This window comes from Juglans regia, chromosome 15, assembly GCF_001411555.2.
Source record: "Juglans regia cultivar Chandler chromosome 15, Walnut 2.0, whole genome shotgun sequence".
Classification (NCBI taxonomy): domain Eukaryota; kingdom Viridiplantae; phylum Streptophyta; class Magnoliopsida; order Fagales; family Juglandaceae; genus Juglans; species Juglans regia.
In genome coordinates, this window is record NC_049915.1 from 578,352 (window position 1) to 602,184 (window position 23,833).

Genomic DNA, 23,833 nt, shown 5'->3' on the forward strand with positions numbered 1-23,833 from the left:
TTGTGTAACCTTATAGTGTTTCCCTTTTACTTTTTAGTAAGCGTTTCGTTTGGATTTTTCATAATTCTTTAACATGATTCGATTTCGTGAAAGATTAATTTTATAAATTCCATTCCTATCTCATTTTTATTTTATTAAATAAAATGTGATATTTTTTATTATTATATCATCTTTTATATTTTTAAAAGAAATTTTGATGAGTTATGTCATCATAAAAAAATAAAAATAAAATAGAATTTTGTAGATTTTATTTTTTTTTATAAAAACTGCTTTGAAATACTTTTGTTCAATATTCCCTTTATTTACGAAAAATTAATATAATTTCAGACAACTAAAAAACGTTAAAAAAAAAAAAAAAATTGATAATCCATTATAATCTATGGGTCATTGACCAAAAATTTCTTTTGCTGATAACTTTTTTATGTACAGGTCGATTACTTTATTCATATTCTAAATGCGGGTAATATTGTCATTTTGCCATTCAAAATATCACTCCAGGGTTGAATTTGTAAGAAAATTTTGATTTTAAGTGATCAGTTCTCTCTCTTTTTTTTTTATTTAACTGAAGAGTTCTCTCACTTATCCGAATGCATGAGTGAATAAAATATTATTTTTTAATATTATTATATTAAAATTTTTAAATTTTAAAAATATTAAATTATTTATTATATTTTATATAAAATTTTAAATAAATTATAATTATAAAATGAGATAGATTAAAAATATTTATGTATCCAAATAAAGTCTTAAGCTTGATTTGAATTTAGAGATAAGATGAAATAGTTCTAGATGAAAGATAAAAATTAAAAAATATATTATTATAATTTTAGAATTTAAAAAAATCGAATTGAAATTTAAAAAAATTAAATTATTTATTATAATTTTGTATAAAAATTTGATATAAAATTATAATAATAAGATGAAACACTTTCTGAATCAGCCTTAATCAATGAGCATCTGTACTACTACTCTAAAGTCTTTATACTAAACATCATATATGTGACATAATTTAATTTAAAAGATAAATTTAAATTTTATAAATCAAATCCTATCATTTAAATGATGTGGATAGTATACTCTACACATCGACTTAAAAATAAAATAACTAATTAATTACCCAAAAAGAATTTGTTAAATAAATAAATTCTTCTTTTTAAGAAACCAGTAATTTTGACATATTGCCTTCCTGACATACAAAATTCACCCTTTACATTCAAGATTCACAGAGAGATGAATCATGACGACATCCTTAGTTAATGAGTTGAGCATTTCCACTAATTCCGGCAATACCCGAATGAATATAGCAGAAAACTTGCAGTTCATATGTTCAGGAGGATATGGTTGTCCCCAACACTTTCACATTAGTTCCAATCAGCGCCCACAAGATAGCACAGACCAATCCAATAACTGAAATTAACAAAATTCCCTTGCTAATGCCTGCCCTCCTCCTAACAGTTTCAGCACCACTTCCGACAGAGACATTTGTTTTTTTCAGATTCAATCTAACCCGACCAAAGCTAGACATTCGCTCAAGAGCACGATTCACCAAAGCGTTCTCCGAAGCCGCTGCAGGAGTCGTGGGTATTGACTCCACAAACGCCCAAAGTGCGGACGAGAACGGACTAGCAGCATCACCATCCTCGCAGCCATTTTCATTTTCTTTGGTGGGAATGTTTGTAGGATCACATTCGATGCCTACACATGATCAGAAACCACAATATTAACAGATGTCTACAGCATAACATTGACATCTCACATATCTCTTGAAACACGATTAAACTTGTTTTTTCCCCCAAAAGGAGATAGGAAAATTTTTCAGGAGATTAAACGTTCAAATCATTATATTTATGATGCACACCAAGAATACTTGATTAGAAGAGCCCTTCAAGCTAACAGAGTTGCTATTTTCACATCAGTTTCTTGCCATATGTATCATGGCATGTCAACCAAAACCAACCATCTGAACAAAAGCTCTGTTTGGATGGACAATTGAAGCCAGCAACTTAGTCCAAAACAAAGACACAGCTCCGTAAGAAAAGGCAAAGCAATAGCGTGGGCACTGAATCTCTACATGTTTACTTACCAGAGGGTGGTGGAATAAAAGGACCCAGGTTTGATTCTGCAGACGTATGGATGTTTCTCCCTTGATCATGTGTCCATGGCTGATTGTCAATCGGACCAGCACCATCTAGATTGGGTTGCAATTGATAATCAAATTGGTTTACTATATTATTCTCAATGATATTTATATATGGGTCTGCAACTATATGCGAATTGATTGAGCCAATGTCATGAAGAAACATTGCCGCATCATGGTACCGGTCAAACTCATACAATCCATCAGCCTGAAACTGCAAGTTCTCGAAAACTTTATTATTGTCAAAACCAGGTTGGGGATTGAGGAGATCATCAATTTCCAGGAAGTCCTCTTCATGTATTACGAGAGGTTCATTTTCTTTACGATTTGGAGCAGATATAGCCTCCAGTGTATCGTGAATTTGCAGTTGAGAAGTGGCTGACTGTCTGTGGCCAAAGCTGGCCGGCACATCATACAGCTTACCACTTGGTTGCAGCACTCTGCTAGGTTCATTAGTGATACCTTCCCTTGAGGATGGATCCACCATGGTACTCTGTGTTTCTTCTTCGCCAACCTATAAGATGAAATCATAAAAATCAACATGCGTTCCATAACATATTAGTTAGCACAATACAGAAACAATTATTTAATTAAAAAAAAAAAAGGCTGAACCCATGATCTACTCCATATTCATTGGGTGGAGAAAATACATTTGTCTCAAGACTGGAGGCCATAGAGTTCAACAGAAATGCAAGGGATGTAAAAAGTACAATGTTTCTAATTCTCCTAGGAGGTTATAGATAGTAGTGCAATGTCAAAAATTGCAGTGCATAAATTCTTGTCAAGACAACAGTTGCCAAGTAGGCCACACATATACATTTACTTTAGACCATTATTTCTCTAAAATCTTGGTGTATCTACTTTTAAAAAAAAAATTGGTGCAGTTCACTCCATTGTGAATTTTTTCATGTCAGGATGCAATGATTGGAACAAGCAGCAACATCACCTTTTGATAAAAATCCAGAGAAAAAAATACTGTGACGAATGAAGCTACAATCCAACCTGAGATTGGTTGTGAGCATAATCATTGGTTTGTGGCTGGTCAAGCTCAGTCTCATCTGCAATTCGCTTCATGAACTCCTCAAATCCATCTAATGTAGACTGGACTTGACCATTGACTCTCACAACAGAGACAGAAGTAACCTCGTTTAGTGGTTTTACTGAGATATCCCTATCAGCAGAGTTGTTAAAATCCGAGCATTCATCATCAACCCATTCTTCTTCTTTAAATGGAGCCCCATATTGCTCACCATTTTTAGGACCAGGTCCACTTTTTTTGTAAAGCTTGTAAAGAGCATAATACTCCTGAAATATAAAAAAGCATACAATATCAGTTAACAACAGCCAAAGATAAGAAAATTATCAAAGTTACATCATTCGAGGTAATACCTGTACATTCTGGCATCTCTTAAGCTCCTCCTCGTCCACAATATACTCATGCATCACCCAGTCAGTGCGCTCCCCATTTGGTGCACGCCCCCTATAGAAAACCAAGGTCTTCTTTACTCCCACTATCCGAGAGTTGCAGGTAATGCTACGATCCTTTCCTGTTGCTTTCCAATACCCATGGCTGGTTGCTCTATTTGACCGCCCTCCATTAGGGTACTTCCTATCTCTCGAACTGAAAAAGAACCATTGCCTATCTCCAGATTTAAGTATAGATAGCCCTGTAATTATGTTCAGTCAGAAACCCAAAATTCAATCAACCCAAAATCAAAACAAAACTAGAAAGTAGTTAAAACCCAACAAAGATCATTTCCTTCAAGAACTTTCAACTCCACTTTCTAGGATCTCAAAGAGTAGTGTCAAGAATCAATAATAGCCGATGGGAATAAACAAACCAGAAGATTATTACATGGACAATATAGATAACCCAAATCAATTGATTTCAAGCCTGAACAGCTGAACTTGTTTTTTTTTTTTTCAATTAAAAAAACACTGAAAAACTGAACCATCACTTGTATACATTCTAGGTCTGGAAAACGAACAAACAGATGCTGATGGTAAACATTCAGCAAATCCCGTTTGATGCTAATCCTAACAATCAACTAATATTTTTACACTTCCTTTAAAAAAAAAAAACTAATATTTTTACACTTAGCTACAAAAAAAAAAACAGTACAAATAGCTTTAAACCCTACTAGAAGGACGTTGCTACGTCCACAGAGGATTTCTGAAATCCTCTGCCAATCAGTCGTTTGGTTACCAAAATCATCTCAACTTATCTCAACTCGTCATTACAACTTTTTCAAATCTCAATATAAAATATAATAAACAATTCAACTTTTTCAAATCTCAATATAATAATAATATTAAAAAATAATATTCAACAATATTTTACCATCTCAACTCAACTCAACTCAGTTTAACATCCAAACGTAGCCTAAAATCTTTTTTTTTTTTACTTTTTCTTTAACCATTTTTTTAACTATTTAGATGTTTTTTATAAAAAAAATAATCACATATTCGTTTAAAAACACTTACTTAATCACCAAATAAACAAGAAATAAAAATAAAAAATTCGGTAGAGGATTTAGAAATCCTCTGTGAAACTAGTGTTTTCCCTACTAGAAACCAATCTAATACATACTGTCAAACAACAAACCACATATATAGATCAACCAAACTAGAGGCACGTCTGAATCAAAAAGTAAATATTTTTTTAGAGGTGAATCAAAAAGTACATGTAATGAAATTAAAAAGAAATATATACTATCAAATACATGAAACAAGATTAGTCAATCGCACAACATACATGTCAAACCAAAACCAGTAAATCAATGAAATTTCGAACAAAACCCAACTAAAACCAGACTTCGACTTAAACCCCTACTAAATTCTAAGCAGCGAACCAATTTTACAATATTTCTTAACACCAAAAGCGAAATCTTTAATCAACCCCAGTTCGATTCCATCATAATCAAACCCACCATAGCTTTGACCAAAACCCAACTGAACTACTTATCGAACCCAACCAATCAAACCAAGCAAAACCTTACCCAAACCCAATAATCCATCCAGTCAAATCGCACCATAACCGATCAAAGCGCAGATAGGAATAAAAAACAAAACAACCAGTTCTGCAACAAACCAATTCAATGAACCAAAGAAAAGGGAAAACAGATGCGATACCAGGCAATTCCTCGGGGTCCCACTTGTAAACATCGACCTCGGCGATGATATCGAGCTTAAGCCTTCTCCCACAGATCTTCCTCTTTAGATAGTACAGCACAAGCTCCTCGTCCGTTGGGTGAAACCGAAACCCCGGTGGCCACATATCTTCCTCGAGGCAGGACTTTGATTTCACCATCATCGGTTCCCTACCACGCCCAACAAAAACAAGACCTTAACTGTGAGAGGAAGAGAGCGAGAGAAAGGGTTTTGGACTATGAGCGGTAGACCTAGTCAGAGAAGATTATGAGATGGGAGTGGCGGAGGCGTTCTGGCGGGCGTCATATATAAAGGGCACTACCCGGAAGTTTCCTTGAAATTCAAGTCACTGGGAAATCAATATTAATTATTTTTCCGGAGTGGTTTGAGATTAAGTTAGGTGGGATGACATGACTGGGGTATGCGTGCGACTGTGTTTGTCGGACTGGCAGGGTGGTGTGTTCCGGTCTTTCTCTGCGATTTCAGGTTTACGGTGGTAAGTACTCGGGCTTAAAGGCTTCGTTTGTTAAATAAATTCATATCAATTTATTTTAATTTATTATTATAATTTTTTTAAAATTTTAATATAAAATATAATAAAAAATTTAATTTTTTAAAATTTTAAAATAATAATAAATTTATTTATTATTTTAACCCATCTCAATTCAGTTTAACATTTAAACAAAACCTATAGTTTGAAAGCATGTGATAATTGTGTCAAAATCTTCTCAATAAGTGTTTGGTTTAAGAGAAATTTGGGTGCGGATACTAAGGCTAGTTTTTTTCACTGAATACTACTTATCATCTCATATTATATATTTTATATATTTTAAAATTATTTTTTATCTTATTTTATTATTGTTAAACTAATTGAATTGGTTTACTTTATCATCCAAATATCACATACTTGTTATAATAAAAAATAAAAATAAAAAAGTGAAATATGTGGTGTGTGAATATAATAAGTAGAATTATTTTTTTCCCCTGCTCGGAATTAGAAAACTATTATCTCGTGGGATAAGTGTCAACAATTAAATTTTTTTAAGTTATTTTATTCTCAAATCGTAAAACATACTATCCACTTTATTTAAATTATAAGATTTAATTTTAAAATTTTAAAATTTAAAATTTATCTTTTAAATCAAATTATAAACTGGATTATATCTCTGCACACCAATTTAAAAATATAATTTTTTCAGATTTTTTATTTTAAGAGTTTTAACTTTTGTATTTTTATTGATCACTTACTATGGTGTGAATTGTATTGAAGTAACTTTTTATGTAAATAATTGACTTATAAAGTCAATTAAAATATCTCTAACAAATATAAATAGAGATCACAAATTTTAAAATAAAAGTAATGTTGTGTTAATAATAATATAATAATAAAAAGGTAATATTTTTAATCAATAATAATAGGATTTTTTAATCGAACTCCAAACAAAGTCACGTTGTTGAATAATAATATAGAATGTAATTTTATTGCCACCTTGCATGTGATGAGAACCTCTAACGTCAAAATGATGACCTAAGAATCTTGTCTTTATCAAACAAGGTGTGGTCAAGCTTTCCTTTAATTAAAATACATCTTCTGCTTAAATTTTAAAATGAGTACTGCTAGAATTACTGCTGTGGCTCCCACTGGGAGTTACTGCTAGCTTTAATATATATATTTTTTATATATTTGTAAATATTAAAAAAAAATTAGAATATTATTAAAAAATATTTTTTTAATCATAAAATAATAAAAAAATACTTCTTTAATCATTTTTTATTTTACTTCGTGATTAATGAAGTATTTTTTAAAAATATTTAAAATTGTTAAAAAATATATATATAAAAAAAACTAAAAAAATACATAAAAAAACACATGCTAGAGCCAGTGGTAGCTCCTAGCAGGAGCCACTAGCGGTAGCTCTAGCATTATTCTTTTAAAATTTAGATTTGGATCAGATTTTAACATTTTAAAATCTTCAATTTATAATTTTAAGGTAAAATTATACTCGTCATCCTCATACCTTACACCACACATAATTTTTTTATTTTATTTTATTAAATGTGTGGTGTATGGATGACGAGTAGAACAACTCAATTAGTTTATAAATAATAATAAAAAAAGTATGGTGTGTAGTATGTAAGAAGATGAATAGCAAAATTTTCTCTGTTCTAATCAAACGTCAAGGAGAAGAGTAATGATACTCATCATCTCAATTTTTATCATCCTCACATTATCCTATGATGTTACATTAGATGATTGAAAACTATTTATTATATTTTACTTATGAACCTATTATCTAATATAACATAATGAGACGATGACAAAATGATGAGAAAATTGATGATGAATATATTTTTTTTCAAAAAAAAATGAGAGTTATATTAAAGTCACAATTATTTATTTATTTGAAGCTAGATATTAAGCATATATATTATATTCACGCGGTACTTGAACCAATTTGTCAAACTTCATGCATACTCCTAAAACAAGAATCCCTACGTTTTTCTACCTATTAACGAATCCTCTCCCAAAATGCTTTGAAGGGAATTGTATTTGACTTTGGTTCTATGAATATGATACTCTTCTTTCTCGTTCACACTTGGGTTGGAGTCCTTTTCAACGTATTTTTATTTGATAGGGCTATAATCTTATACCCTTTCACATTGTCTATTGAAAGCGATCACAATCAAAATATGTTTCTATTTTTAGAAGACAAACGTTATCAAAGGTTTTGGGACACGAGTCGGTTACACGTAAAGTGCACGGGAATGTGCATTTTCGGTGCAATTTCTTATAACATAACCTAGGTCTCTATCATCTTATATGTTGCAGAGAGATGATATTTTCAGTTTTAAAGCGTGTAAGTCACGGGCATTTTTTTTAAAAAAAGTTAGTAAACTTAAGATTCATATAAAAAAAAAGTAATAATTGATCCTATTTTTTTAAACAATTCTGCTACATACAATTGGTGGTGGGAAACCGCCGGATAATTTGTTGATGTGTCTGCTAATACATTAATAAAAAATAAAAAAAAAACAACAAAGACACGAAAAATCAGAGAAAAAACGTTGAGCCTCCAAGCTTCAAGAAAGCGGGTTAAAGAAAAGAAAAGCTTTTTCACCGAAGTTTTATTTTTCACCAACACTCTATTATGTTTGTGGTCCAAGAAAGCTTTTTCACTAAAGTTTTATTTTTCACCAACAGATCCAATTTAGTAGAGTTTTTCATTACCCAGAAAGAATAAAAAAAAAAACAAGAAGAAGAAGATAAAATGCCAACTGCGAAATACTTTTCTTCTAATTTCTCGACAGCCAAACAAGACATGCAAAAAATAAATATAAAACAAGTAGGAAAAATAAAGAGGTAGATGGCTGGAATAGAATGAGAACAACGTTTTGAAGTTTTTCAATTCATTGTTATTCACATGTACGACCTCCATGAGCTGAGGGAACTTCGTCACTTTCAATCACCGCGCACAAGAAAGAATAGAGAAGACCCACCGAATCAGTGATCCTATATATAGGTGCGATGAGTTTTTTTTTTTATCTTTCAAGATTACTTTTTTTTTTTTCAAAAACAATTGAAAAGAAATTCACTTTCACAAAGCTCATAGAAAATTCTTTGTGAGATAAGAATCTCATCGTTTTCTCAACATTTTTGTGCGGAACTGAAGGAGTAATTGAAAAGACAGAAAATGTAGTTTAATTTGGCCACTTGGGATGCGGTGTCCCAGTAATTTCTTGGGGCCGGTTGTAAATAGACTCTTTCTTTTTTAAAAAGTGAATATTTATAATTTCTATACTTTAAAACTGTATCTAACATATCTTTGTTAGTACTATTAGCAGTCATGGTCTTGATTTATCTTGTGTACAAAGCTTTCTCACTAATATTAACATGTCATTGTCTATCAATTTTAAAGAAAAAAATAATTGATATAAGGATTGATATGCAATCAACAAAGTAGAATAAGAATGGAGTGAATATATTACATATAGGTGAATTATATGAACTTTGGAAAACTACTCCCAAATTCTACCTTGCGGCTGTTTTGAGGGAATAAAGCCTTCAAAATAGTAACAATTAATTTTATTTTAAGCATGAATAATTTTTTTGAGTAATACATATATATATATTTTTTATCATTCTCACTCATATTGACTGATAAGTATGATATAGCACATTTCAAATGATTTATAAGTCACTATTCAAATGTAAAACTACTCAAAATGCAATACAATAACTAATGTAATTGAATATCCAAAACGAATCAATTTATAACAAATTATAGCTAATGGAATCAATGTTATGATTGCAAAGAATCACATTGGCCACATATAATGTTGTAAAGATTATGAGATATTTACTAAGAGTAATGATTTTTAAAAATTTTAAATAGATCAGTTATGTACAGTTATTTTGTAAAAGAAAAATGATAGTATGACTCAAATACATCCACTCATATATATATATATATATATATCAATGATTAAGAAAGTGATTATTAGTGAATTTTATATATTTTTTTAATAGTTAAGAATGTTTAAAAAATGTTTAAATAAAAAGAAAAGAAAAACAAAAAAACTCATTTGCACTAGTGTGCATATTTGGGATACACATTTGATGTGCACTATAATATTGTCATTTTGTAAAAAATTGAATCACGTCATAAATAAATATAAAAAAAGTTTTTTTTATTTTATTTTAAGTGAAACGTCTAACATTTTTACAAAAGACTTAAGGGGAGGTTTAGGCCTCGTTTGTTTTCGGATATGAGATGAGATGAAATTAAAATTAAAAAGTTGAATAAAATATTGTTAGAGTATATGTTTTAATATTATTTTTATTTTGAGATTTAAAAAAGTTGAATTGTTTATTTTATTTTGTATTAGAAGTTAGAAAAGTTGTAATGATTAGATGAGATGAGATGTTTTTCCAAAACAAACGAGGCCTAAATATAAAAAACATTTCATCTCATATCATCTTATATAATTATTATAATTTTTATATTTTCGTATAAAATATAATAAATAATTCAATTTTTATAAATTACAAAATAATAATAATATTTTATTTAATTTTTAACTTTTATTTTAATTTAGCTTATCTTAACTTATTATCTAAACCTTATCTTATACTAAGCTTATTTATCCAAGACTTATAACTAGTATTACACTATTTCCCATACAACTGTCCAATACATTGGAAATAGAAAATGCTGACATATCATATATTTATTATGTCTTTACTTGTCGGAAGAACATCCGTGTCCTGTTTATACACAACACACATTCGAGATGTCATGTTGGTATAAGTATTATAAAATATAAAAAAATATAAAACTAAAAATTAATTAAAAAAAAAAAAAAAAAGGCTATCTAGCGGGTGGCCGCCTCACCGGGGGGCCCTTTGAGGGCTCTTCGGCCCCTCACGGGCCATCCTTTTGGATGGACAATTTGGACTTTTTAAAAAGTTTGTCTTTTTTCAAAGAAATTTATGTTTTTTTTTTTCGTTTGTTTGAAAGTAACCATAAACTTGATCATATACAGAGTTTGTCTTTTTAAGACATTTCCTGAGATGATCCCGGGCCCTCCTCGATCATTACAAATTTACATGTTTAACCTCATAAGAATAACTCAATTTAGCCAGTAGATGTTCTCCACAGGTATCAGCTCTAGGGGTAAACTTGACCTTCTAGTCTTCTATACTCTTTAGCAACAATCTGATATCATCTCCTTCGAAAATGACATTTCGAATATTCAATTCTCACAAAGCCATACATTCTGCTAGCACTTGTTTGGACTAAAAAGACCTCTGAGAACTAAGGTTAAAATCTCCCCTCGGTTGTCTTAAATTATAATCCCAATTTTTATTTTTCTTTTTAATAATAGATTCTACTTTAAAAAAAAAAAAGAATGTGCCGCTCATGCACAATATTTTAAAACCAACTTCTCGTCTCATAAGCAGTGAGAGAAGTGTTTCAAATGCATAAAATAATTATATTTAAAAGTTTTTACGCTACATATTATTTACGTGACATAATTTAATTTAAAAAATAAATTTTTAATTTTAAAATTAAATTATATAATATGAATAATCAAGACTTCAAATAATACAGTTGTCATAAATTATTGCATTTGCGATTGCATATGGACACTTCGGTTAAAAAGACTGGTCCTCATAAGAGCATTGTTATTGGATTAGTCAAATGTCTTTTTATCTTTAAATTTAATAAATATCATCCATATTGATCCACATTAAATTAATTAAATTGTTTTCATCCAAAATCTAAGTTACAGTAAATTTATTATTCTTTTCAAATATAAAGAGAACTATAGCAAGTTTAAAAATATTTTTTGATATTATTATATTATAAATATGAGATTTTTATTCATATGAAATTTTATCATCTATATACATACGAGATTATTATATTATAGATTGTTGAATTGTAAAAATAAAAATGAATATAATTCTCAAATATTATCGAAGATTATGAAAATAAAATAAAAATTAATTAAAATTTGAATAATAGGATGAGAATCCGAGATCTTGTCGCCCGCCGGGCCACCCCAGCTTCAAAACTCTGACGTCTCTAATCCAAAACTAGTTTCCTGATCCTCGCAGAAAGCCATAAACTTCAAACGTGTACACCAAAAATAAAAAGTAAAGAATTAAAAAATAATAATCCTCAGAGCTGGAAAGTGGAAATATCTCTTCACAGCATTGATGATCGTCATTTTTTTCCCGTCTTCCAAAACAAACATCGGTCTTTATTTTCACGACTCTTTTGAAAAACACAGAAGGATTTATTAATTCTCCTTTTCGTTTTCAAATTCGGGATCTCTTGTTTCTGACTGGAGCTTTCAACTGTTGTTCCTATTAACTCCTAGATCCGAATCCGAAACAAACACCTTTTTTGCTCTCTTCCGGGACAGTTTTTTTAGAACTACAGCATTTTGACCAACCCGGATCTCTGTAAGCCAATGCGTAGTTTATATATTTGTATTGTTTCTTCTCTGTTTTTTTTTTTTTTGTACATATGTTCTTTTTTTTTCGAATTCCTTTTTACTTATCAAAAAAATGTTCTTTTTTTTTTCGAAAAGAATCGTTTTGTTTGGCTGCCGAGAAAACGATAGGGAAAGGAAAAAAAATTCAAAATTTGAGTTTTAGATTCTACGTTGCCATCTGGGCCTAATGCAAGTCTTTTGGGCTTGCTTGAACTTAAGTGGCATTGCATTGCATTGCATTGCATTCCTTTTCTTTTTTTTTTTTTACAAGTAAAAAGGGATAAATTTTTTTTTTAAAAAAAGTTGTACAGTGTATACTTCAAAAGCATATCCTTTACTTTCTTTTCCTACGTTTTCTCGATAACCAATCGGGTTTTTTGATATTTTAATGCAGTATATGATTCTTTTTGCCTTCCACGTTACAGGGTAAAGATTAGCAGATGAAATTATAGATCTTGAGCTGTAATGTAGCTTCGAATCCGATTCCTTGGGTTAGTTAAAGCTTAAACTTTGATCGGTTTTGCTTGTGAATTCGCGAGTTGGCCATGGTTTTCTGGGAAGGATATGTGAGCGACGAAGCGATGGGTACGTTTTCCCCAATCGTGGTGTACTGGTTGTACGCGGGGTTTTATCAGCTGCTGCCCCCTTTGGACAATTACCGCTTGCATTCTAAGAAAGAGGAGGCATTGAAGAATTCGGTGCACCTCTCGTCTGTGGTCAAGGGAGTTTTGCTGCAGCAACTCGTCCAGGCGACCGTTGCCCAGGCGCTCTTCCTGGTTAATTGTCGAACTCATTCTATTAATTTGTGTCATGGTTCAAGTGAGTAGGCCGCATTTCCTAGGAGTTCATATTTTATGGATTTGACGAGCAAGGCAGTGAAATAAAGTAATGGGAAAATCACTACGACCATTTTCATCATCCCATCATTGTCATTCTTTGCAATGTTGTCATCACTGGCTATCCTCTTAAAAAAATAAAACACCATCTTCTATGATATCGAAAAGATGGATGCTTGGTTGAAAATAAGTGCAGAGTAATCTATCCGCATGTAAGAATTTTATATATGTCAGGTCCTATGGTTTACCTTGCCTCTTGAAGTGACTTTAATCCGACATAGCGTGCATAACAGAGCTAGAATCATTTCTCATGAGAAAGTTGTGCCTCTCATTTTCTAAAGCTGCTAAGCAAAGTGCCTTCTAAGTTCTAACTGATGTCGCATTTAAACCAATGCCATCTATTGCCTATTGCCTACTTTGAAGGGAAGGGTATTGAGGAAAGCCACTCTATGAGATGACAATGTTTGCAAAAGACCCCACACAGTTATCTGTGCCTGACATCCAACCCGATGGTTTGGGCTAGCCTTTCTACTTTATACCACTAATGAATTCATATGGGACCTGTTCTTTGTTAAATTCATTGTGGGATTAGACACCACTTCTTTGCACTGTGCGCATTCCATTTGCTAAATTTAGGTACTGGGTCCTGATGTGGATTCCGCATTGCAGAGGCTGGTATGACAGATGTTACATTATGAATACTTGGGCTATGCCCGTTTCAGTATCAATAAAATATCTTTTACTTATCAAAACAAAAATGTTACATTACGAGTTGACATATCTGTGCAGGACATCCAACCCGATGGTTTGGGCTAGCCTTTCTACTTTATATCACTAATGAATTCATATGGGACCTGTTCTTAGACACCACTTCTTTGCACTGTGCACATTCCATTTGCTAAATTTAGGTACTGGGTCCTGATGTGGATTCCACATTGCAGAGGCTGGTATGACAGATGTTACATTATGAATACCATGCCTGTTTCAGTATCAATAAAATATCTTTTACTTTATCAAAACAAAAATTTTACATTACGAGTTGACATTGTCATGGCAACTTTTTCCTAAAAAATCTTGAGAATACAAATGCAGTTATAAAATGAGAATTTAGGCTTTAAGAACGTTGTGTCCTAATTGTCGAGGTGAAGTGGGGTATAAGTAAAGGATTACGGCTTTTTGGGGTCTAATATGTGTATAATACAGACCAAATGTGGAAGCCTTGAACAATGCTGTAAAGCTTGTCATCTAAATAATAAAGTTTAAGATTAGTGTCTTTGTTTGATGGAGGAAAAGTTTAGCTTGTCAATTACAATCCATAAGGGCAAGATGTTGACCGCAGAGACAAACCATTGCCAACTCACCCTCCATTCTCCTACAAAAATGTCATGTCTACCAATTTCTCCCATAAGTACCATAAGATTATTCAAATAAATTATCTATTGTACTTGATTTAATAAGAACTTAAATCTCCAAATAAATACCTGCTGATGCAGTCTTTGTTTTGACTGGCTTGTTTATTACCCTCAACCTAGCTTAAAGATATGATGACATCTGCTCGACTAACGATGACTGAAGGAAACCTTACATGCGATTTTCTTGTAGGGTACTTTCATAACTGTACACCGATTGGTGCCATCTTTTGCAGATTGTAACAAGTATTTTCACTTATTTAACCGCTTGGTTTTAAATATATCTCACCTATGGGGGGGAGGTCTGACATGCTTTTATCGTTGACATGGGCATTGTGAAGATCACATGGATTGTTTGATTATAAAGTGATTTTGGATGGTTCCCAGTTTTTTCTATTGCTTCATATTTTGGAAGTTCTCTGAATTCAAAACTTCATATACCTTATTGAAATAAGAAAATGTTTGTAATTGCGACATTATAATGCTTGTTGGATAATTTTGGGTTGATTGAGTAGCGTTACTGTCTTAAGACTCTTGTATAAGGAGTGCCAGTAAGTGGAAACTTGGTATGTTCTAGACTAGTGGATATCAAGCATTTTACAGCTAGTATATGTGTGGCTTGTAAGTCATAACAGGACACATAGAGTTACTTCTACACTTTGGTATACTGTATATTGACTGAATTATTAGCTTCCCCTTTTCAGTATCTTTGCTGTCTTAAATTTGACAAATGCTCTTGCATTGTTGCTACAGTTGACCTCAAAGGCTGATGCATCAGGGATCACGATTCAACCTTCCATTCCTGTCCAAATTGTACAGATTGTGGTTGCAATGTTTGTGATGGACACATGGCAGTACTTTGTGCATCGCTTCATGCATCAGAACAAATTTCTGTACCGCCATGTGCACTCCCAGCATCACAGGCTGGTTGTACCCTATGCAATTGGGGCCCTTTACAATCACCCACTTGAAGGTCTGTTGCTCGACACTTTGGGTGGAGCTTTATCTTTTCTGGTCTCAGGAATGACTGCAAGAACGGCTGTGATTTTCTTCTGCTTTGCCGTTGTTAAAACTGTCGATGATCACTGTGGTCTTTGGTTGCCTGGAAATATCTTCCATATTATCTTCCAGAACAACAGTGCTTATCATGACATCCATCATCAACTCCCAGGCTTGAAGTACAACTATTCTCAGCCTTTCTTTCCCATATGGGATAAACTTCTTGGAACCTACATGCCATACAATCTTGTAAAACGACCTGAAGGGGGTCTTGAGGCAAGAGCAATGAAAGACTAGATGTTCACTAACAATCTGTGTGTATTATTCTAAGCTCTCACTCGAACGGGGATCGGGATTTTTTGATGTCTCTCAATATGTGGTGTAGCTGGTGGAGCTATTTATTTGAGGCTAACATTGTAGGCATCTAGTAGAAGTTGATTTGAGTTCAATCCTCTTTTGATTGCTCTCATGTTTTGGCTCATTTCTTGTGAGTACACCAACCTCTCATATGAACTTCAGTTGTGTTATGATGTATCATAAGTTTCCTTGTGCTGCAACAATTAGGATCATCTTCAGGACTCTTAAGTTGCTTAGAGTGCTAGAAATTGCTTGCATGTAATGTACTTGTAAGAAATATACCAAACCTAAATTCTGGCAATAATGAATAATGATATATACACTACAAGCTTCGTGCAGGTCTTTTATGAAAAAGTGGTTTCCACCGTGAAAAGGTGTAAAAAATTCATTTTTTTTCTGTGGAGTTTACTTTTTAACAAAAGGCTTGTGCAATATTAGTATATTTGAGACTTGTCTCTGATATTACTTTTCCCAATTTGCACTAATGTTCTCTTCACCTCTCCCTATCAATTTGGAAATAAAAATGGTATTTACAGTCATAAAGTGTATAAGTGTTACGCATTCTTTTTAAAAAAAATGAGAAAATATATGATCTATATGAAAAAAATAACTTTTTAATGTTGGATTTTACTTTTTTTTAAAAGGAGTGTACGATGTTTGCGCACTCAATAACTATATCTATCATCACTCAAAAAAGAGTAATATTTCATATCATCTCATATTCAAATAAGATCATTTCTTTGCAGGGTTTTTCAAATTCACTTTTTCAAGGTGTTCGAGTCTATAGCTCATTTGAAAGAATCGAGATTAGTCATTTGGCTTCATTTGTTTTCACGGTTCATCTCAACTCATCTTAAATTCTTACACAAAATAAAATAAATAATTCAACTTTTTTAAATCTCAAAATAAAAATAATATTACAAAAATACAATCTAATAATATTTTGTTCAACTTTATTTCATCGCATCTCAAAATAAAAAAGTGTCTATCTTTCTCCCTTAAAGTTCGGACAAAAATACTAAGAATTCTCCCATCGTAGAATGTTCTTTGAACTAATCTGAGAGAATGGTGCAAACCTACCACATGAAGAAACAAGTACTGTGGAAAAAGAGAGCTCATGTGTTTTCCACAACTTTATAAAGGAATATTTGTTAAAGGACTCGTACTGGTCCTTTTGTTATCATTTAATAATGTGCTTTATTCGAGAGCACGCAATGTTTTCATTCCCATTACTCTCCTAATAACAATTCCTGCCTTTATTTTTTCACGAATGTTTTATTTTTTCATTATTTCGTAATTTTCGTAAATTTTAAAAAAATAATGCATTTATAAAAAAATATATTAAATATATTTATAAAAATTTATAAAATATTTACTTTTTTATATGTCAATTACTGAATATATTAAAAATTATGAAATTAAAAAAAAAACCTGACAAAATAAATATTGTAAGTAAAATTGTAAATACATATACTACTCTTCGAAAAAAAGGCAAGTTGAAAATTTATGTTCATATTTTATAAATCAAGAAAATAGACTGTTTTTCTAAAATATTTGTAAATATTTATTATAAAAAGAATTAATTAATTGAGTAATGTTTCTCATTATTTTATTATTATTAATGAGTAGAAATTATTCATTACGTTTACTTGTGGGTCAATTATTTTGATAACACGTAAAAATATTCAGAAAATGAAAATTTTCTTAGTTATAAAAAATTTTCATAAAATTAAATTCATATATTAATGTTATTTGACTTAATATGTTAAATTATAAATCTAATTTTATTGTAAAGTATATATAATAAATCATATGAAGTTATGTTTATATCAATATTTATTTATTTTTAATAAAAAAAATTTGTATGACTATAATACTTCTTGATAAAAAAATATGATATCAGAATTATTCTAAATAAAATATATAAAAAGAATTTATTTATTTTTTATTATTTTTTATCTTTTGCCTTTTATCTTATGACTTTTGTTTTGTTTATTATTATTTTTTGAGTAGAACTACTCTATCGCCCTACTCTTACTGTTAGGTTTACTGTTCAGTGGTTTTCTTATTATTTATTTATTTATTATATTTTTTAATACATTTTAATATTTTTAAAAAATACATCAATACACTTAAAATTATTTTTTTAATTATTAATTAAAAAATAAATTTTAATCAACAGTTAAATAGAAGGGTCATAATGAGAGGTCAAAGTAATTTTATTATTATTATTTTTTTTTGGCGAAGCCCAAAGCTGCAAAGAAGTATCTAGAACATAGTTAACCGCCTTGAAAAGAAAACCATTTATCTTAAATTAAAAGAATTAAAAACATTTAAATAAACAATTAAAATAAAAAATAACTCTAAAACCCTTTATATACCCTCTTCGTCCCACCGTGGCTCTGCACATACTCATTCGAACTCTGCGTCCTCTCTCTGTTCTCTGTTAACTCTTTGGAGCCGAAAAGCCTGTGTTTTTTTCGCCGAAACCACGAACATGAGGTGCGGTTCTTCACGCTCGATGCAACTGCTTTATTTTTGGCATTTTCCGTAGATTTTCTTTCGAAGTGTGTAGCAACCCTAAGGTTTGATGTGGTCTGGGCAGAGTTTTTTTTTTTGTGGTCTGTGAAGCGAGTTTGTAGTTCTGATTGATTGCTTATAAAGAAAAGGACGAGAAATGGTAGACTTTGACAGTTGGCTGAGCTATTTACCTTCTGGTTATCTGGGATCGGTGCAAGTGCTCTTTTTATTTTTTTAAAAAAATTTATACTCTTTTTAGTTTATTTTTGTTTTCTGTGCAAACAAATAGAGCGGTAGGGTTTGAGTCGAGTTATGATTGATGTGAAATGAGTTTCATTTTTATAACCGTTTTCTCTCCGAGAGGAAATTTGAGTTTTATACTGTTTTCTTGGATTTTCGTTCTACTTATCATCTCAGAAACTAAACAGATGGTAGGGCGTAGGCTCGTTTCCTAAACTGGACTTGCTTATTTGTGATGGCCAGAACTTTGAGTAGTTGAGAGTTTGAACTCGGGGGTCTCGCCTGATATTGAAATTACTAATTACAATATGAATATTCCAAGCTATGAATCGGTAGAGTTCGTACTTATATGTTGGGTGTTGATTTCCTGTGTCTGTGCATGTGTGTGTTTTGTTCTCTTTCATTGTCTTCGTCTGCAAAATATTGAGTTTTGGTTCCGTCATCACTATAAATTGCTGCCCTGATGCTAAATGTGAATGTAGATCTCAGTAGAAGATGGCATGGTCGTTACTTGGCTAATATTATACAGCGGAATGCTAAGGATTGCCCCAATGTTGAGCACCAAACTTTTGCTATAATGTTATGAACAACTTGCACAGTCGAACTGTTTTCTGTTGAATTGTTGAATCCAAAATTGAAAACGTTGTGTGTCAGACCAAATCGCAACCTGTTTGAGTTATCTCCAAGCGTATAAACAAAATAGTTGACATAAATCGCTTCTTGGCATGGGAGCTGTGAATGTTTAATATCACTAGTAGGAGTATGCCCTGTATTATAAGTATATGAGTGCAGTTCAATGGAGAAAATATGCAAAAACTTGAAGATGCAGTTTGAATTGACAGTGGTAGAAAATTTTCTTCCAGCCTCGAGTGTTTTGAAATGTCAACTACAAATCCAATTATGAAGATTATATTTTTATTCTCTGCGACATGTATGCTACCTTATTGGTCTTCTATGTCCTGTGCTTCTTCATTCTGTACACAACTCTCTTTCCTTCGTAATCATAGCCACAGTCAGGTGCTCTGTTTTAGACTGATTCAAGATGCTTGGTTTTGTTTCTTAATTTCATGTAACAGACGAGAATATAAGTGGATACTTACTAGATAATGCAAAATTGTGTAGCTAATGTCTTCCTTTTTTCTTACTTCTTTTTAATGTCCAACTTTCAGCCGTCATCCGTCTGTGAAATGGGCCCAGAGGTTTGATGTACTTTTTATTACAATTGACTTGCCGGATGCGCAGGATGTGAAGCTCAAACTAGAGCCTGAAGGAAAATTTTTCTTCTCTGCTACCATTGGAGCAGAAAAGATACCTTATGAAATTGATATAGATCTTTATGACAAAGTTGATGTAAATGTATGCACAAGATCATAACCTTGTCTTTAAGTCCTAACATCATTCTATCGAATGATTTTTGTATTAAAATGACACCTTGCAGGAGAGCAAGGCTAGCATTGGCTTGAGAAATATATGCTACCTTGTGAAAAAGGCCGAGGACAAGTGGTGGAGTAGATTGTTGAAGCAAGAGGGGAAGCCTCCCGTATTTTTGAAAGTTGACTGGGATAAATGGGTTGACGAAGATGAGGAACAGGATAAGAAACGTGAGTATCTCTCTACTTGTTGCTTTAATTACCATCAATTTTATTGGTTTGTCTAATTTGGCATTTTGATTTCCAGCTGGAAATGATATGGACTTTGGTGACGTCGATTTTTCGGTAATTGCTGAAATTATCACTTAAGCATTGTTATGCCGTACTTATTAGATTACTTATGCAAGCTTGTGCCCGTCTATTTCAGAAACTGAACATGGGTGGTGGTGAAAGCTTTGACGTTGATGCTGCTGGCGAGGATGATGGTCAGTTTCACCTCGTCCAAAAATTATCGGGTTAAGTTTTGATCATCTTTTTCATTCTGTTGAAAACTATCTGAAGTGTCTTCACCTGCATGCAGTAAGCCTTGAGGATAGTGACACCGAGGAAGAAGAAAACGTTGAGCAAGCACCATCTGCAGGTGGCAAGCCTGATGCACAAGCTTCTCTTGCTGCTGCATCTGGTGGCGGTGAGCCTGGTGAAAAAGCATGAAGTGTTCTCTCCGATGTGGTGCCTTACAGCGCATATGCTAACCCCGAGATTTGTCACGCAGTTCATGTTGGCGGCATATATATTAGTGAAGCATGACTAGTAGCGAATGATTTGCTTTACATATCTTTGCCTTTTTTTTTTTTTTTGGTGTGGGTGAGCGTTATATGTATGGCATGCATATGTTACAAACATGAAAATTTGGGATTTGTTGTTCATCTTTTCTCGGAAATCTTTCTTGATCAATGCATGTGTTATGGCGCAGTGGTATTTAGGTCCTGTCAACTGGTTCTAGGATTAGAATAATGAAAACCATCAAGACATGCCATAGATTCATCCTTGTAAATATCATTGAGAGATAAATCCAACAATTTATGATCAGGCGAGTTCTGCATCTTACTCTACCAGTCTATCAATGGGTATGAGAAGTGGGAAGTGCTAGATTATGAAGAAATTTTACAAAATAATGTGGTTTGATATGATATTCTAAATTAACTTTATAATGAAAAGAGCTTTGATCTGTATCAGATTCATGTGGCTCAATCATAAATTTGAGCATCTCTCTAAATAAGAACAGTAGTCTTCTAATTGATGCCATATAAAACAAAAAAGAAAACAAGTCTTCTCATTGGTAAAATCAGTATTAGCAAAATGTTATTTAACAAGGCTGTGTATTGAATCGGATGGTTGAAGATAAAAGACCGCTTGCGAAAGATTGGAACTGCCGCAAAGGATTGAACGACAGAAAAAGAAATACGAAGATAAGAAGTGAAAAGAATAAATGGGAGAGGGTTGGATTGCATGAACATGTATACATGTCCGTACCTCTGCAGTCGATTATGTATGAAGTATACCTGGCAACATGTATACCACCCCAAACTCCCTCTTGCAGATGTCATCTTCATCCCCAAAAATGTTGATGGATACAGGAGACAAAATGTTGTTTTCCCCAGCGACTAGTCTAGGTAACAAGCTCAACTTCTGTGTCTGGAAAGCAGGCTACAAATCGCCCATCATCAGTTTTCCACTGATTTAGATTGATGATAGGCCATCTTCATGACCCAGGAACTATAGGTTCTGTGTCACCAATAATCTTTGCAAGAACATAAACCTTCTGTAAATCTGTGAAATCGAGCTCGATCTCGCACAACGATTTCCCTGTTGTAGATCTTTGATATAATTTTAATCACAACATGACAATCCCCGCATATCCTAAGGTTCTTAATCACTTGGATTGGGGTCCCCTCAGCTGTGCTAATCAAACCAAAAGCCACAGCCAACTTCTCGCTGTGATAACACAATGCATTCTCCTTCTCCTCTTGTCCTATATCATGCAACACATAGTTAGTCTCAGCCACATACCCATAGGCTTTAGTCCTGAACTTAATCTCATCTAGCTTTGCATAAATCTCGCGCCAATTGAAATGGTTCTGATCACCATTTACAAACTTATGTATGACGCCATCCACTTCGATGTAACTAAACCCTGGTATCTTCTTCACATCTCTATCCTTCATCGCCGTTCGCACCCTATCCACATCTTTCCATCTCTCATGAGCTGCATAAACATTCGACAGTAACACAAAATCCCCACAACTTTTAGACCCCATCTCCACCAGCTTCCGTGAGGCAATCTCAGCCATTTCCACATTCCCATAAGTCTTGCATGCACCAAGCAAAGTCTGCCAAAGAACCTCATCGGATTTCATAGGCATAGAGCTTACAATATCATAAGCCTCTTTGAGCCTCCCAGCACGACCCAACAAATCAACCACACTACCATAATGCTTAACATTAGGTGTCAACCCAGACCCTGCCATGGAATCAAACAACCGAACCCCATCATTCACTAAGCCTGCGTGGTTGCATGCACACAATGCGCCAAGATATGACACCGCATCTGGGTGCACCCCGGCTTGACCCATTTGCTCAAAAAGCTCAAGAGCCTTGTATCCATCACCATGCATGGCAAACGCCATAATCATGGTATTCCACGTAACAAGACTCCTACAGCACATGTTCTTAAACACCGTATATGCCTTATTGGCAAAGCCACATTTTGCATACATGTCAATAACTGCATTGCAAACTTGCACGTTCATGTCAAGCTTCTCTCCCATGATATAACTGTGAACCTTTTCGCCTTCTTTCAAAGCACCCAATTGCGAACACGCCGAGAGAGCCCCAAGAACAGTGATTTCATCAGGCTTCCAACCCTCTACCCGCATTCCGTTAAACAACTCTATAGCTTCACTGGGTCGACTTCCCTGAGCCAGCCCAGCAATCAAAGCGTTCCACGAGGCAATATCTCTAACAACCATTTCATCAAACACCTTCTTGGCACCATCAAGATCGCCGGATTTAGCGTACGCGTCCAACAAAGTAGTCATCAAGAGAACGTCGGCATAGAATCCTAATCGCACAACTTGAGAATGTATCTGCATGGCCTCGGAGCGAGCCAGCGCACGTGCACATGCCTTGAGAGCGAATGAGCAGGTGAGCGCATCCACTCTGCAGGACTGGCGCGACATGGTTCGGTACCACGAGATGGCCCTCGTGGGTTCGGGGCCGGCTGCGAGGCCCCGAACGACGGCGTTCCAATCATTAGTTGATGGATTTTGGATGTGTCGGAATAGGTGGGTGGCGTAAGAGAGGTCACCAAAGGGTGAGACGGCGCAGAGCTCGAGGAGTTTGGTACGGGAGGAACAGAAGAGAAGTTGGCTGGTGGTTATGAAATGGGCTTGGAGCTGTTTGACGTGAGAGAGAGAGTTGCATTTCTGTATCAACGACTCAAGGGAGGCCATTCCGTTCCATGCTACTTCCGCCTGGTTTTAGAGCTTCTGATCATTTCCACAGGAATTCGAATTTGGTTTGACATTAGCTGTTAGCGAGTAATCTACCTTTTGCTATTATTTAATATTTTATTATTATTTTATTATTACTATTTATAAATCATCTAACATCATCTCACTATCTGATGGTAGCCTAAAACTATCTATCCTTAGTATTATTCCTAGATAAAAGATATTTATAATTGTAAATTGTGCGATCGTCGCATAATTACTTTGTAAAAAATAAATAAAATATAAAATCTACATAAAA

The 23,833-nt window shown here is 33.2% G+C and overlaps 4 protein-coding genes across 5 annotated transcripts; 2 read left to right on the forward strand and 2 right to left on the reverse strand.

Moving 5' to 3' along the window:
- Positions 1–1,131: 1,131 nt before the first annotated feature.
- Positions 1,132–5,647, reverse strand: LOC109018485 (NAC domain-containing protein 17-like). Its single transcript, XM_019000647.2, has 5 exons — positions 5,270–5,647; positions 3,527–3,804; positions 3,140–3,442; positions 2,084–2,651; positions 1,132–1,695 (listed from the first exon to the last, which is right to left on the reverse strand). The coding sequence occupies exons 1-5, from the start codon at positions 5,448–5,450 to the stop codon at positions 1,328–1,330; spliced, it is 1,698 nt and encodes a 565-aa protein (XP_018856192.1). The 5' UTR covers positions 5,451–5,647; the 3' UTR covers positions 1,132–1,327.
- A 6,373-nt stretch (positions 5,648–12,020) lies between these two features.
- On the forward strand, positions 12,021–16,213 carry LOC109000394 (very-long-chain aldehyde decarbonylase GL1-9-like). Of its 2 annotated transcripts, XM_018977251.2 has the most exons (3): positions 12,021–12,260; positions 12,718–13,068; positions 15,291–16,213. In XM_018977251.2, exons 2-3 carry the CDS (start codon positions 12,838–12,840, stop codon positions 15,831–15,833), a joined length of 774 nt encoding a protein of 257 aa, XP_018832796.1. In that variant the 5' UTR covers positions 12,021–12,260; positions 12,718–12,837; the 3' UTR covers positions 15,834–16,213. The 2 variants fall into 2 exon arrangements, with proteins under 2 accessions (XP_018832796.1, XP_018832797.1); XM_018977252.2 differs by lacking the exon at positions 12,021–12,260 and having other exon boundaries at positions 12,646–13,068; positions 15,291–16,209.
- Positions 16,214–18,270: 2,057 nt separating this feature from the next.
- On the forward strand, positions 18,271–21,112 carry LOC109000396 (co-chaperone protein p23-1-like). Its single transcript, XM_018977254.2, has 6 exons — positions 18,271–18,395; positions 19,823–20,009; positions 20,092–20,254; positions 20,331–20,368; positions 20,451–20,508; positions 20,604–21,112. The coding sequence occupies exons 1-6, from the start codon at positions 18,391–18,393 to the stop codon at positions 20,732–20,734; spliced, it is 582 nt and encodes a 193-aa protein (XP_018832799.2). The 5' UTR covers positions 18,271–18,390; the 3' UTR covers positions 20,735–21,112.
- Positions 21,113–21,330: 218 nt separating this feature from the next.
- LOC109000395 (pentatricopeptide repeat-containing protein At1g34160) lies at positions 21,331–23,590 on the reverse strand. The gene has a single exon (XM_018977253.2). The coding sequence runs from the start codon at positions 23,533–23,535 to the stop codon at positions 21,814–21,816; it is 1,722 nt and encodes a 573-aa protein (XP_018832798.1). The 5' UTR covers positions 23,536–23,590; the 3' UTR covers positions 21,331–21,813.
- Between the last annotated feature and the right edge of the window lie 243 nt (positions 23,591–23,833).